This window comes from Pristiophorus japonicus, chromosome 8 (genome assembly GCF_044704955.1).
Source record: "Pristiophorus japonicus isolate sPriJap1 chromosome 8, sPriJap1.hap1, whole genome shotgun sequence".
NCBI lineage: Eukaryota > Metazoa > Chordata > Chondrichthyes > Pristiophoridae > Pristiophorus > Pristiophorus japonicus.
Genome location: NC_091984.1, coordinates 161,435,374 through 161,449,445, shown reverse-complemented (window position 1 = coordinate 161,449,445; position 14,072 = coordinate 161,435,374). Strand labels below are relative to the sequence as shown.

The 14,072-nt window shown below is 46.1% G+C and overlaps 2 protein-coding genes across 2 annotated transcripts; both read left to right on the top strand.

The window, feature by feature from the left end:
- Nucleotides 1-356: 356 nt before the first annotated feature.
- LOC139269206 (clumping factor B-like) lies at nt 357-2,239 on the top strand. The gene is made up of 2 exons (XM_070888298.1): nt 357-528; nt 1,698-2,239. The coding sequence occupies exons 1-2, from the start codon at nt 357-359 to the stop codon at nt 2,237-2,239; spliced, it is 714 nt and encodes a 237-aa protein (XP_070744399.1).
- A 667-nt stretch (nt 2,240-2,906) lies between these two features.
- On the top strand, nt 2,907-3,944 carry LOC139269205 (uncharacterized). The gene has a single exon (XM_070888297.1). The coding sequence runs from the start codon at nt 2,907-2,909 to the stop codon at nt 3,942-3,944; it is 1,038 nt and encodes a 345-aa protein (XP_070744398.1).
- Nucleotides 3,945-14,072: the final 10,128 nt, after the last annotated feature.

The following is a 14,072-nucleotide window of genomic DNA, read 5'->3' as shown; positions in this document are numbered from 1 at the left end:
CTATGGAACTATCATTGACTATGCAGGTGACAATGACTCTGGAACTGACAATGACTATGGAGGTGACAATGATGATGGAACTGACAATGACTATGGAACTGACAATGACGATGGAACTGACAATGACTGTGGAACTGACAATGACTATGGAACTGACAATGACTATGGAACTGACAATGATTATGGAACTGTCAATGTCTACGGAGGTGACAATGACTATGGAACTGACAATGACTATGAAGTTGACAATGACTATGGAACTAACAATGACTATAGAGGTGACAATGATTGTGGAACTGACATTGACTGTGGAGGTGACAATGACTCTGTAACTGACAATATCTATGGAACTGACAATGACTGGAACTGACCATGACTATGGAACTGACAATGACTATGGAACTAACAATGATGATGAAACTGACAATGAATATGGAGGTAACAATGACTGTGGAGGTGACAATGACTATGGAACTATCATTGACTATGCAGGTGACAATGACTCTGGCACTGACAATGACTATGGAGGTGACAATGATGATGAAACTGACAATGACTATGGAATTGACAATGACTATTGATTGACAATGAAACTAGAACTGACAATGACTATAGAGTTGACAATGACTGTGGAACTGACAATGACTATGGAGGTGACAAAGACTATGGAACTGACAATGACTATGGAACTGACAATGATTATTGAACTGACAATGACTATGGAGGTGACAATGACTTTGGAATTGACAATGACTGTGGAACTGTCAATGATTTTGGTGTTGACAATGTCTATGGAACTGACGATGATGATGGAACTGACAATGTCTATGGAACTGACAATGACTAAGGAACTGACAATGACTATGGAACTGACAATGATTATGGAGGTGACATTGACTACGGAACTGACAATGACTATGGAACTGACAATGACTATGGAGGTGACAATGACTATGTAAATGACAATGACTATGGAACTGACAATGACTATGGAGGTGACAATGACGATGAAACTGACATTCACTACAAAGGTGACAATGACTCTGGAACTGACAATGATTATGGAACTGACAATGACTGTGGGACTGACCATGACTATTGAACTGACAATGACTATGGAACTGACAATGACGATGGAACTGACAATGACTATGGAGGTGACAATGAATATGGAGGTGACAATGACTATGGAACTGACATTGACTTTGGAGGTGACAATTACTCAGGAACTGACAATGACTATGGGGATGACAATGTCAATGGAACTGACACTGACGATGCAACTGACAATGACTATGGAACTGACAATGACTATGGAACTGGCAATGACTATGGAGGTGACAATGTCTATGGAACTGACACTGACTATGAAGCTGACAATGACTATGGAGCTGACAATGACGATTGAACTGACAATGACTGTGGAGGTGACAATGACTGTGCAACTGACAATGACTATGGAACTGACAATGAATATGGAACTGACAATGACTGTGGAGGTGACAATGACTGTGCAACTGACAATGTCTATGGAACTGACACTGACTATGGAACTGTCAATGTCTATGGAACTGACAATGACTGTGGAACTGACAATTACTATGGTGGTGACAATGACTATGAAACTGACAATGACTATGGAGGTGCCAATGACTATGGAACTGACAATGACTATGGAACTGACAATGACTATGGAGGTCACAATGACTATGGAACTGACAATGACTATGGATGTGACAATGACAATGGAACTGACAATTTCTCTGGAACTGACAATAAATATGGAGGCGACAATGACTGTGGAACTGACAATGACTATGGAGGTGACAATGACTTTGGAAATGACAATGACTATGGATGTGACAATGACAATGGAACTGACAATGACTATGGAACTGACAATGACTATGGATGTGACAATGACTATGGAACAGATAATGATTATAGAGTTAACAATGACTATGCAACTATTAATGACTATGGAGATGATAATTACTTTGGAACTAACAATGACTATGGAACTGTCAATGACTATGGAATTGACAATGATAATGGAAATGACAACGACTATGGAGGAGACAATGCCTATGGAGGTGACAATGACTATGGAACTGACAATTTCTCTGGGACTGACAATGACTGTGGAGGTGAAATTGACTATGGAACTGACAATGACTCTGGACGTGACAATGCCTATGGAACTGACAATGACTATGAAGGTGACAATGACTATAACTAACAATGCGTATGGAGCTGACAATGACTATGGAATTGACAATGACTATGGATGTGACAATGAAACTAGAACTGACAATGACTATAGAGTTGACAATGACTGTGGAACTGACAATGACTATGGAGGTGACAAAGACTATGGAACTGACAATGACTATGGAACTGACAATGATTATTGAACTGACAATGACTATGGAGGTGACAATGACTTTGGAATTGACAATGACTATGGAACTGTCAATGATTTTGGTGTTGACAATCTCTATGGAACTGACGATGACGGTGGAACTGACAATGTCTATGGAACTGACAATGACTATGGAACTGACAATGACTATGGAACTAACAATGACTATAGAGGTGACAATAACTATGCAACTGACAATGACTATGAAACTGACAATGACAATGGAGGTGACAATGTCAAGGAACTGACAATGACTATGGAAGTGACAATGACTATGGAGGTGACAATGACTATGGAACTGACAATGACTATGGAACTGATAATGACTAAGGAACTGACAATGACTATGGAACTGACAATGATTATGGAACTGACAATGACTATGGAACTGACAATGACTATGGAACTGACAATGACTATGGAGGTGACAATGACTATGTAAATGACAATGACTATGGAACTGACAATGACTATGGAGGTGACAATGACGATGGAACTGACATTCACTACAAAGGTGACAATGACTCTGGAACTGACAATGATTATGGAACTGACAATGACTGTGGGACTGACCATGACTATTGAACTGACAATGACTATGGAACTGACAATGACGATGGAACTGACAATGACTATGGAGGTGACAATGAATATGGAGGTGACAATGACTATGGAACTGACATTGACTTTCGAGGTGACAATGACTCAGGAACTGACAATGACTTTGGAACTGACAATGACTATGGGGGTGACAATGTCAATGGAACTGACACTGACGATGCAACTGACAATGACTATGGAACTGACAATGACTATGGAACTGGCAATGACTATGGAGGTGACAATGTCTATGGAACTGACACTGACTATGAAGCTGACAATGACTATGGAGCTGACAATGACGATTGAACTGACAATGACTGTGGAGGTGACAATGACTGTGCAACTGACAATGACTATGGAACTGACAATGAATATGGAACTGACAATGACTGTGGAGGTGACAATGACTGTGCAACTGACAATGTCTATGGAACTGACACTGACTATGGAACTGTCAATGTCTATGGAACTGACAATGACTATGGAACTGACAATTACTATGGAGCTGACAATGACGATTGAACTGACAATGACTGTGGAGGTGACAATGACTGTGCAACTGACAATGACTATGGAACTGACAATGAATATGGAACTGACAATGTCTATAGAGGTGACAATGATTTTGGCATTGACATTGACGTTGGAGGTGACAATGACTATGGAACTGACAATGACTATGGAACTGACAATGTCGATAGAGGTGACAATGATTATGGAATTGACATTGACGTTGGAGGTGACAATGACTATGGAACTGACAATGATTATGGAACTGTCAATGTCTACGGTGGTGACAATGACTATGGAACTGACAATGACTATGAAGTTGACAATGACTATGGAACTAACAATGACTATAGAGGTGACAATGATTATGGAACTGACATTGACTGTGGAGGTGACAATGACTCTGTAACTGACATAATCTATGGAACTGACAATGACTGGAACTGACCATGACTATGGAACTGACAATGAATATGGAACTAACAATGATGATGGAACTGACAATGAATATGGAGGTGACAATGACTGTGGAGGTGACAATGACTATGGAACTATCATTGACTATGCAGGTGACAATGACTCTGGAACTGACAATGACTATGGAGGTGACAATGATGATGGAACTGACAATGACTATGGAACTGACAATGACGATGGAACTGACAATGACTGTGGAACTGACATTGACTATGGAACTGACAATGACTATGGAACTGACAATGATTATGGAACTGTCAATGTCTACGGAGGTGACAATGACTATGGAACTGACAATGACTATGAAGTTGACAATGACTATGGAACTAACAATGACTATAGAGGTGACAATGATTATGGAACTGACATTGACTGTGGAGGTGACAATGACTCTGTAACTGACAATATCTATGGAACTGACAATGACTATGGAACTAACAATGATGATGGAACTGACAATGAATATGGAGGTGACAATGACTGTGGAGGTGACAATGACTATGGAACTATCATTGACTATGCAGGTGACAATGACTCTGGAACTGACAATGACTATGGAGGTGACAATGATGATGGAACTGACAATGACTGTGGAACTGACAATGACGATGGAACTGACAATGACTGTGGAACTGACAATGACTATGGAACTGACAATTACTATGGAGGTGACAATGTTGTTGGGGGAGAGAGGGAAGGTTTCTTTTCCCACGAGCTGGCCCACTGATATGGAGGGTCGACGCTCGCCCCAGCCCACGTAGCAATTCTCGAAGTTAGCAGACAGAGACGGATGGCAAAGTATAACGATCTTTATTACGAACATCCGGGAAAAACCCACATCACAGCCGCCTGTGAGTGGGGATGCTCCCCGAACAGCACAATCATACAACTTTTATATATTTCAAAAACCTCTCTTTTCCCGGACAAGAACTCCCTAGATCTCTAATTGGACTACCTTATCAGCCCAACCTCCCTAATTGGACTACCTTATCAGCTCTACTTCCCTAATTGGACTACCTTATCAGTACTACTCCGGATTGACAGGTCATGAGCTCTGACTGACAGGCCATGATCTCGTGACCATCTTAGACCATTCCCAGAATGGTATCATTATGTTGGGAGTTGTTATACATTTCCTTTGGTGCCATGAAGTCTCTCTGGTCTCTTCTCACCGCCTTATCAGTGGTCTGTTTAGGTTCTCTCCTAGTGACATTCCATGTTGGAATACTATCTGGTATCCCAACCCATAACAGTACCTTCTGGAGCCTTGGAGCTGGAATGTACAAGGTGTGAGAAGAGATACAAGGCGTGAGAAGAAAAGCCTTTACCTCCTTATGCAGGAACCAGCACTTTAACCCTTGTCCCGCTGGTACCCCTAATGCCAAATTTCTCTTACAATTCCCCCCCTTTTGGCCCTTGGCTATACACCAAGCTGGCCATAATTCCCGACAACTATCTCCCTGTAGGCAAGTTCCAGATAGGTTCGTTCACCTGGGTGGCCATCTCCCAAGCTTCGGGACCCCCTGAAACCTTCCCACAGAGTTATATAAGGTAAGTCCTTCCAGTCGGACTGCTTAAATTTTCATCCCTTATGGTCTTAATCATAGTGTGTGCCTTGACGTGTCGTTTGGCCTGTTTTATTCGTGCACATGTTAATCCCATCATGACCAACAGAACAAGGCCCTGTATTACTACAAGTACGTGTGATATTATTCTTATCCATGGGTGAATTTGAATATTAAGTCCAATGTCCCACAGCTTTGAGTACCAGGGCTGATCAGCCAGCATTGCGTTAGTGTCTCTCTGTAAATTGTCTATTTCTTCCATCAGCCGGATATACTGTCGTCTTTGATTTTGGATTCCTTGCACCAGACGTAATTGTTCCTCATTTAATTCCGGTATCTGTTTGCCTTGCGGTTCCCATACCGCCTCTTCGTACCCTTCTCGGAGGGTATCCGTGATTGATCCGTGGATGATTTCCGTTGCCTCGGGATGAATATGATATCCGTCTATGTCTATTTCACCCTTCGGTCTGAAGCAGAAGTTAGGACTAATGAGGACACAGGGGGTGACTTCTCCCCTGGTCTTAATGGTTAGGTTGGCTGCCCCCGTGCTCACGCACCACTCTCCGTTCCCTTGCGGGGCAGCGATGGTCTCCAGGTCATGTTCAAGAGGAGTGATACTCAGCAAACATCCGTTTATCTGGTGGAATCCGCAATCATCATTCGTCATTCGTGGCGTACCTCGACATAAAACCACTTGGTTATTTTTATAGCAGTCGGTTATGGCAATGCCTCTGGTACTATTGTTAACTTTAATCGCCCATCTGGCAGGCTGATGGTAACGCAGCCGAGTTTGGTTTCTCACTTCACCGATATTATCAATCTGGTATAAGGGGTCTCCCTTTGTTACATCATACTGTGGTATGGACAACACAAATTCAATCATATTCACTCCCCCAGTAATACATCTGAATTTTGGCACCCATGCGTGGCTATTCCTTCGTACCGCGCATGTGTTATTCACCTTTTTATCTAGAGTCCAATTGTTAAGTATACTGTTTGGGATCCAATCTGGTATGTCCCCATTTTGGAGTTGCTCCAAGTTATGTTGTACCTCACTTAATATCCAGGCCCCATACCCGGAGCAAACTATCTCAGCTTGTAATCGTTTACTTATAGCGTTTCCCATTGCATGGATCAAATTTATTGTCTTGGCATATTTCTGCAAGGTTCCCCTTCCGCGCCATCTCCCAACCGCGCTTGTAGGACTTGGTTATCCATGTCCCTCCCCAGCACACCCCTCAAGATTTGCGTCAAGGTATTGACCCTATCGTCTATTGCATACAGGTCTATGGTATTCACTGTTGCAAGTCCCACAGCGTAACCTGTGCCCAGCATTTCCAGTATATCCCTCTTCGATCGACCTCGTTCTATCCCTTTTAGAAACATAGAAACATAGAAAATAGGTGCAGGAGTAGGCCATTCGGCCCTTCTAGCCTGCACCGCCATTCAATGAGTTCATGGCTGAACATTCAACTTCAGTACCCCATTCCTGCTTTCTCGCCATACCCCTTGATCCCCCTAGCAGTAAGGACCTCATCTAACTCCTTTTTGAATATATTTAGTGAATTGGCCTCAACAACTTTCTGTGGTAGAGAATTCCACAGGTTCACCACTCTCTGGGTGAAGAAGTTCCTCCGCATCTCGGTCCTAAATGGCTTACCCCTTATCCTTAGACTGTGACCCCTGGTTCTGGACTTCCCCAACATTGGGAACATTCTTCCTGCATCTAACCTGTCTAACCCCGTCAGAATTTTATATGTTTCTATGAGGTCCCCTCTCATTCTTCTGAACTCCAGTGAATACAAGCCCAGTTGATCCAGTCTTTCTTGATAGGTCAGTCCCGCCATCCCGGGAATCAGTCTGGTGAACCTTTGCTGCACTCCCTCAATAGCAAGAATGTCCTTCCTCAGGTTAGGAGACCAAAACTGTACACAATACTCCAGGTGTGGCCTCACCAATGCCCTGTACAACTGTAGCAACACCTCCCTGCCCCTGTACTCAAATCCCCTTGCTATGAAGGCCAACATGCCATTTGCTTTCTTAACCGCCTGCTGCACCTGCATGCCAACCTTCAATGACTGATGTACCATGACACCCAGGTCTCTTTGCACCTCCCCTTTTCCTAATCTGTCACCATTCAGATAATAGTCTGTCTCTCTGTTTTTACCACCAAAGTGGATAACCTCACATTTATCCACATTATACTTCATCTGCCATGCATTTGCCCACTCACCTAACCTATCCAAGTCGCTCTGCAGCCTCACAGCATCCTCCTCGCAGCTCACACTGCCACCCAACTTAGTGTCATCCGCAAATTTGGAGATACTACATTTAATCCCCTCATCTAAATCATTAATGTACAGTGTAAACAGCTGGGGCCCCAGCACAGAACCTTGCGGTACCCCACTAGTCACTGCCTGCCATTCTGAAAAGTACCCATTTACTCCTACTCTTTGCTTCCTGTCTGACAACCAGTTCTCAATCCATCTGGTATTGAATCTCATGGTTGTGGATTCCGGGCCTTCAAGGATTCTCTGAGTTAGATTCTGGTATAGACTTATAGGTCTCATTCCCACAGAAGTTAGGAAGGATGATATCCGTGAGGTTTAGGACCACCGTAAGTAGCCGTTGCCGCATCCCAAAATGTACCTTCTTCTTAGATTTCCTTATTACTAATCCCCCTGTGACTCCCATCTTTATGGACGGGCATGTGGGAGGGGGATGTGTGGTGGTACTATAAAGAGTTGTAGTTCCCAGAGTGGTTGTTGGAGCAACGGTGGTGGATCTATTCCGGACTCGAATGTCCCAACACCACTGATCTGTAATCACAAACGGGGAGGCCGGGCATATTCTCCAACTGGTATCCCCTGGTTGAGGTCTCCCTGAGAATTGGGCAAAGACTGGCGTGCACCTTATTTGTGCCACCTCCCTGTGAGTACAACTTCCCCGTTTCTTCTCTAGCACAAAGCACACTGCGGTCTCGTTTACTATTACTGTTATGCCCTGGTTATTGGTCCACCCCCAATGTCGATTGTCATCCGGGTTGAATTGAGTTATGCCCGTTAGTCCAATGCTACAATTTAAATCTACTGTTGTAGCGGCTACCACCACTAAGGCTCTCGAATCACAGTTAATAGTTTCAGATGTTCTATAGTATAGGCCTTGGGGTCTGTAGCTTCCTTCGTCGGATGATGTTCCGGCTCCAAGAAGGAATAGGATCCTGTAAAACACAACGTTTCCTGTGTTCACCGGTCGGTTAAGATCCAAATCGTTTCAACTGGGTCTAGTGCTTCCATCTACCAATACCCCCCATATCTATGCAAGCGCATGTGTCGCTGATCATGATCACTTGGTGGGGACCGGTCCATTTTGGTGAGAGTCCGGGTCTCTCGGGATTCAACCTCACCATGACCTGGCTCCCTATGGTGGGTACCTGAACCCTTTGTTCCTTCGTATCCCTTTCTAAATCTCTAATAGCTTGTTGGTCCCTAGCTTGCGCTCGTAATCCATGCAGCTGTTTACATAGCTCCATGACGAACCTCCGTATCTTGTCCTTCTAGGGTCCCACGTCCTCACTCCCAGATACTAATACTTCTGGCAGTCTCATAGCTCTGCCTGTCATTAGCTCAAAGGGGGTCAGTCCGGTGGTTCGGTTCGGGGTGCCTCTTAATTTCATTAGGATTCGTGGAAGTAACTCCACCCACCCCTTCCCGGTCTCCTCGATTGCCTTGGCCAATGCAGTTTTTAGGATCCTATTCATCCGCTCTATCAATCCGGACGATTCCGGATGGTACGGGATGTGGAATTTTTGTTTAATCCCTAGCAGGGCACAGGCTTGTTTCATTACTTTCCCCGTAAAATGTGTACCTTGATCTGAGTCCAACTGCAGTGGCATCCCCCACCTGGGTATTATTTCCCCAGCCAGGATTTTAGCCACTGTATCGGCGGTGCAATTCCTGGTGGCAAAGGCTTCTACCCACTTTGTAAATTGATCTATTACTATCAGGCAGTACATTTTTCCCCTCTGGCTGGGCAGTGGCCCAGTAAAATCTATTTGTAGGGCTTCCCAGGGTCCCTTTGGGCGAGGTTGGCATCCCAGTCGGACCTTTATCCTTTTTCCCGGCTTGTGTTTTGCGCAGGTTATACACCTCCTACAATAGTTTTCTACATCTCTCCCCATTCCTTCCCACCACCAACATCGTGACATGGAGTTTATCATGCCAGTCCTACCAGTGTGGGTGTACCCATGGTAGAGACCCAATAGATTCTGTCGGAGACATTCCGGGGCCACCACGTTGTCATCTCTCCTCCACACTCCATCCGCCCCCTTTCTTGCTCCGTTCTGTTTCCATCCTTTTATTTCTTGCGGGGTGGATTCTCCCTGTACCTTGAGTATGTTTATTTCTTCTGTTTGGGTGACACATCAGCCAATCGGGGTCCTGTCTGCTTCAGCTGCCTGTCTGGCAGCTTCGCCTGCCCAGGCATTTCCCTGCTGGTGCCTGTCTGTGATTTTTGAGTGCGCTTTAATTTTTATTACTGCACATTCCTGAGGGAGGAGGGAAGCTTCTACCAATCTCTTGACTATCTCTTCATGCCTAATGGGTCCCCCTCCCGAAGTCACGTATCCCCGCCTCCTCCAAGCAGTCATGTAATCGTGCACCACTCCGAAGGCGTACCGGCTGTCAGTGTATATGTTGACCCTTTTTCCTGCTGCTAGTTTCAGTGCCTTGGTAAGGTCTACCAATTCCGCTACCTGAGCCGATAGATTTCCCTCTAGGGCACCCTTTCCCCTGTCTTGCCCATTGTTGTCCACGACTGCCCACCATGTCCAGAGAGTTCCGTTTACATATCGACGGGATCCATCTACATAAAGATCCATATCTGCCCTTTCGAGCAGGGTTTCCCTAATCTGGCTCCCTTCTTCCTCGCTCCCCGTGGGGTCACACTGGTGCTCCTTGCCTTCGGTGATTATCCAGCCTGCGGGATTATTCCCGCTATCCTTTATGATAGTCAAGGCGCCATTTGGGGGCAAAAGCATTGCTTCCCAATTGGCGTGTCGTGCGTCTGATATCGTCCTTAGTCTCCCAGTGTAAAGCAGTTCCACAAGGGTATGCGGTGTATGCAGGATAATCTGCCCGGTCATTATGATAGGCTCGCTAACCCTCACGGCCCATGCCGCACAATCAAGGGCTGCGACACATCGAGATAGGCCCGCGGCCACTGCTCCTTGTTTCGTGGAGTAGTATGCGACGGGTCTTTGTCTATCCCCGTGTTCCTGGGTTACCACCACATTGTAGTGGGTCTCACTATTGTACATATACAGGTGGAAGGGCCTATTCTGATCCGGCAACCCCAAGGCGGGTGTGCTCATAAGGGCGTGTTTAAGCTGTGTGAATGCCGCCTCCTGGGGGCGGCCCCAGTCTACAGGCTCCTGGGAGGGTTTACCTCCTTTCACTAGATCCTGTATCAGCTGGGCCATTTCTGCATATTCTGGAATAAAGTTCCGGTAATAATTAAATAGCCCCAATATCTGTCGAACCCCTCTCACTGTCCCTGGTCTAGGCATAGTTCTAATAGCCTCCTTCCTATCAGCGGGCATCTTCCTGTTCCCTTGGGATACTACGTATCCCAAGTATGTAACCTCCCTTCTTCCGACCTGGACTTTCCTAGGGTTAGCCTTCAACCCCGAGCACTGTAAGGCCCCTAGTACTGTAGTTAGGGCCACCAGGTGTTGTGCCTCAGTACCTGAGGCGATAAGAATATCGTCCACGTACTGTAGTACAGTGCTTCCTTCCCCTACATCCAGGGATTCCAAGATCCCTGACAATGCCCGGTGAAATATTCCCGGGCTATTGTGAAACCCCTGGGGCACCCTTGTCCACGTATATTGTCTCCCCTTTATAGTGAAGGCAAACTTCTTCTGTGACTCCTCCTCCAGAGGTATGGCCCAGAACGCGTTTGCTATGTCAAGTACCGTGAAGATTTTATGTTCTGGGTTCAGGCCGTTGAACACAGTCGAAGGGCTTGCCACAATCGGGTATTCCCTTGGGGTGACTTTGTTCAGGGCAGTACAATCAACGGTGAACCTATAAGTCCCGTCTGGTTTCTTCACAGGCCACACCGGTGAATTAGTGGTGGCTGTTACTGGCTTCACCACCCCTTGCGCTTCTAACTCTTGGACTATTTGGTGAACTGCTGCATCAGCCTCGGGTTTTAAGGGGTATTGTTTATGGGCCTTATGCTCCGGCCCGGGAACATTGACCGGGTTCATCCGGGCCAGCCCACAATCCTGTTTGTGCCGTGCCCACAGTGTCGAGTATAGTCGGCAGACACTGCCCCACACTCTCTTCGTTTCCCATTCGGGCTGTATTGGGACTATCCTTGCCACTCGCTGTTGCGGATGTCCCGGGCAATCGAACTTCTGTTCGGTTTGATGTTTCCCTCCCCATATAATCAGATTCCGCTAGGGGTCGTAAAGTGCCCCTACTTCCCTCAAAGTGTCTATCCCTAGTATGTGCCTTCTGGGTTAGGGCAGCACCAGAATTGGGTGGGTATCATTATGCCCTGTATCTCCAGAAGTACTACTTCACTCAATGTTGCTTTTTTAAATCCCCCCACTATTCCCTGAATATTGACCGTGGTCTGGGTAAGGGGGAGGTTGGTTATGGATACCGACGTTCCCGTGTCTACTAGCATGTTGCACTGCCAGCCCCCTAACACCGCACTAATGAACATATGGGAATCTAGCGTTGGCCGTTCAAACCGTCCTTCGGGGGCCGGTAACACCTAGCGGCCACCACTAGCCAGTTTGAGCAGGTTAAGGAGCTCTTCATTAGAGGGTGGCTCCGGCGGGGGCAATACCTTTTGCTGGAGGATCTCCACCAGTTCCTCACGGGTAATGGGCGTCCCAGTTTGTTTCCCGGTTTGCTGGGGGCCCTTCCCCGCCTCCCCCGCTTTCTGTGTTTGGCAGTTTCTTGCCATGTGTCCCGTTTTATTACAATTATAGCACCTAAACGTCCCCTTTCTGGCATCCTTTCGTGGGCATTCTTTGCTAGTGTGTCCGCCCTGATGGCACGTGTAACATGTCAAGGGGGCGGCGCGGTGGTCCCCATCCCCTTCCTTTCCTTCTGTTGCTAATGCTGTTGCCACCATCTTTGACACTTTCTCCTTCTGCTCAGCCTTTAGCTCCTCTACATTCTGTGCCCACTCTAAGATCTCATCATAGTCATCCCCTATCTTAAATCCTAGTTTAATTACCTTTTGATGCGCCTCCCCCAGCCCATCCTTAAACATTTCTAGAACTGCCTCGTCATCCTTCTCGGAGTGGTCCTTATACTCAAGCCATTTCCGCTCCCCATACTCGCCTGCAGTTTCGTTTGGCTTCTGGGTTATCTTTAATATTCTACTCCAGTTAGTTCTTATAGGTCCCCAGCATCCATCCATCCCGTGTTTTAGGTCTAGCAACCGCTGTGGCTTGGTCCGGTTCCCTATCGTCATCCAGCCACCATTTTGCACGTTTAAGGTAGCCCTCTGCCAATTTACACTACCGGTTTTGGCCTTTACCAAACTGTGTATGTCACCTAAGGTTAAGTTATGCGCATCGAACATTTCCTCAACCTTTTGCCAGAAGTCTGTATTTCTGCTATTGGGTTTGGGTGTGGGTAGATCCTTTAATAGTGTCTGTCTCTCATGCGGGCTAAGGGGAACTTCTTGTATAGTGACGTGAGCAGGTTGCTGTCCGTGTGCAGGGGTGGTAGTCGTGCGTACGGGAACTGCCTGTATGTATTCATTATATGCCGGGGGCTCTCTCTGTGTTCCACCATCTGGAGGCTCTCCTACTGGTATTTCCTCCAGGGAGGGGTACAGTGGAGCGGCTATCGGGGCTGCCTTTGGGTTGGACATTGCTGGTACACACTGTAGGGGTTTACCGTTCTCCTTTACGCCCCTTTCTAAGGTTGCAATTTTCGTGTTTAATTTCTGAATCAGCTCAACATAGGTATCTCTTTCCTTTACTAGTTCCCGGTAGCAGGTGAGGATAATTGCCTGGGCCATTCTAACCTTGTTTTTGGTCTGACTATCCCACCATTTTTTCTGCCTATCGGGGGCATCCGTGGGCTGCCACCCTCTCCGTTTCATCCCTTCCATTAAGGTTGCGTATTTGTTACTTAGTAATTCTAATAGAGACCCTTCGGGTCCCTGGTTACCCTCTCCCCTTTTCCCTTGTTTAATGGCCTGGGTCCCCATTCCCTCACCAGTTCCATTTGTTCCTTTACTTGCCGAGTTACCCATCTTCTTCGGGCTATGAGGGTCGTGGGTACTCCCTTAAATTCGTGTCAGATATGCAGGACGCTATTTATATTCTTCCCTTGTGCCATACACTCGTACCACTGTACGCTTTGGGTCAATATATCCCATCACTGCTCAGGGATGTTGTTTCTATTCCTCTCTCTCTCGTCCCAGCACCGTGCGCTCGTACTGCTTCGGGTCAATAGACC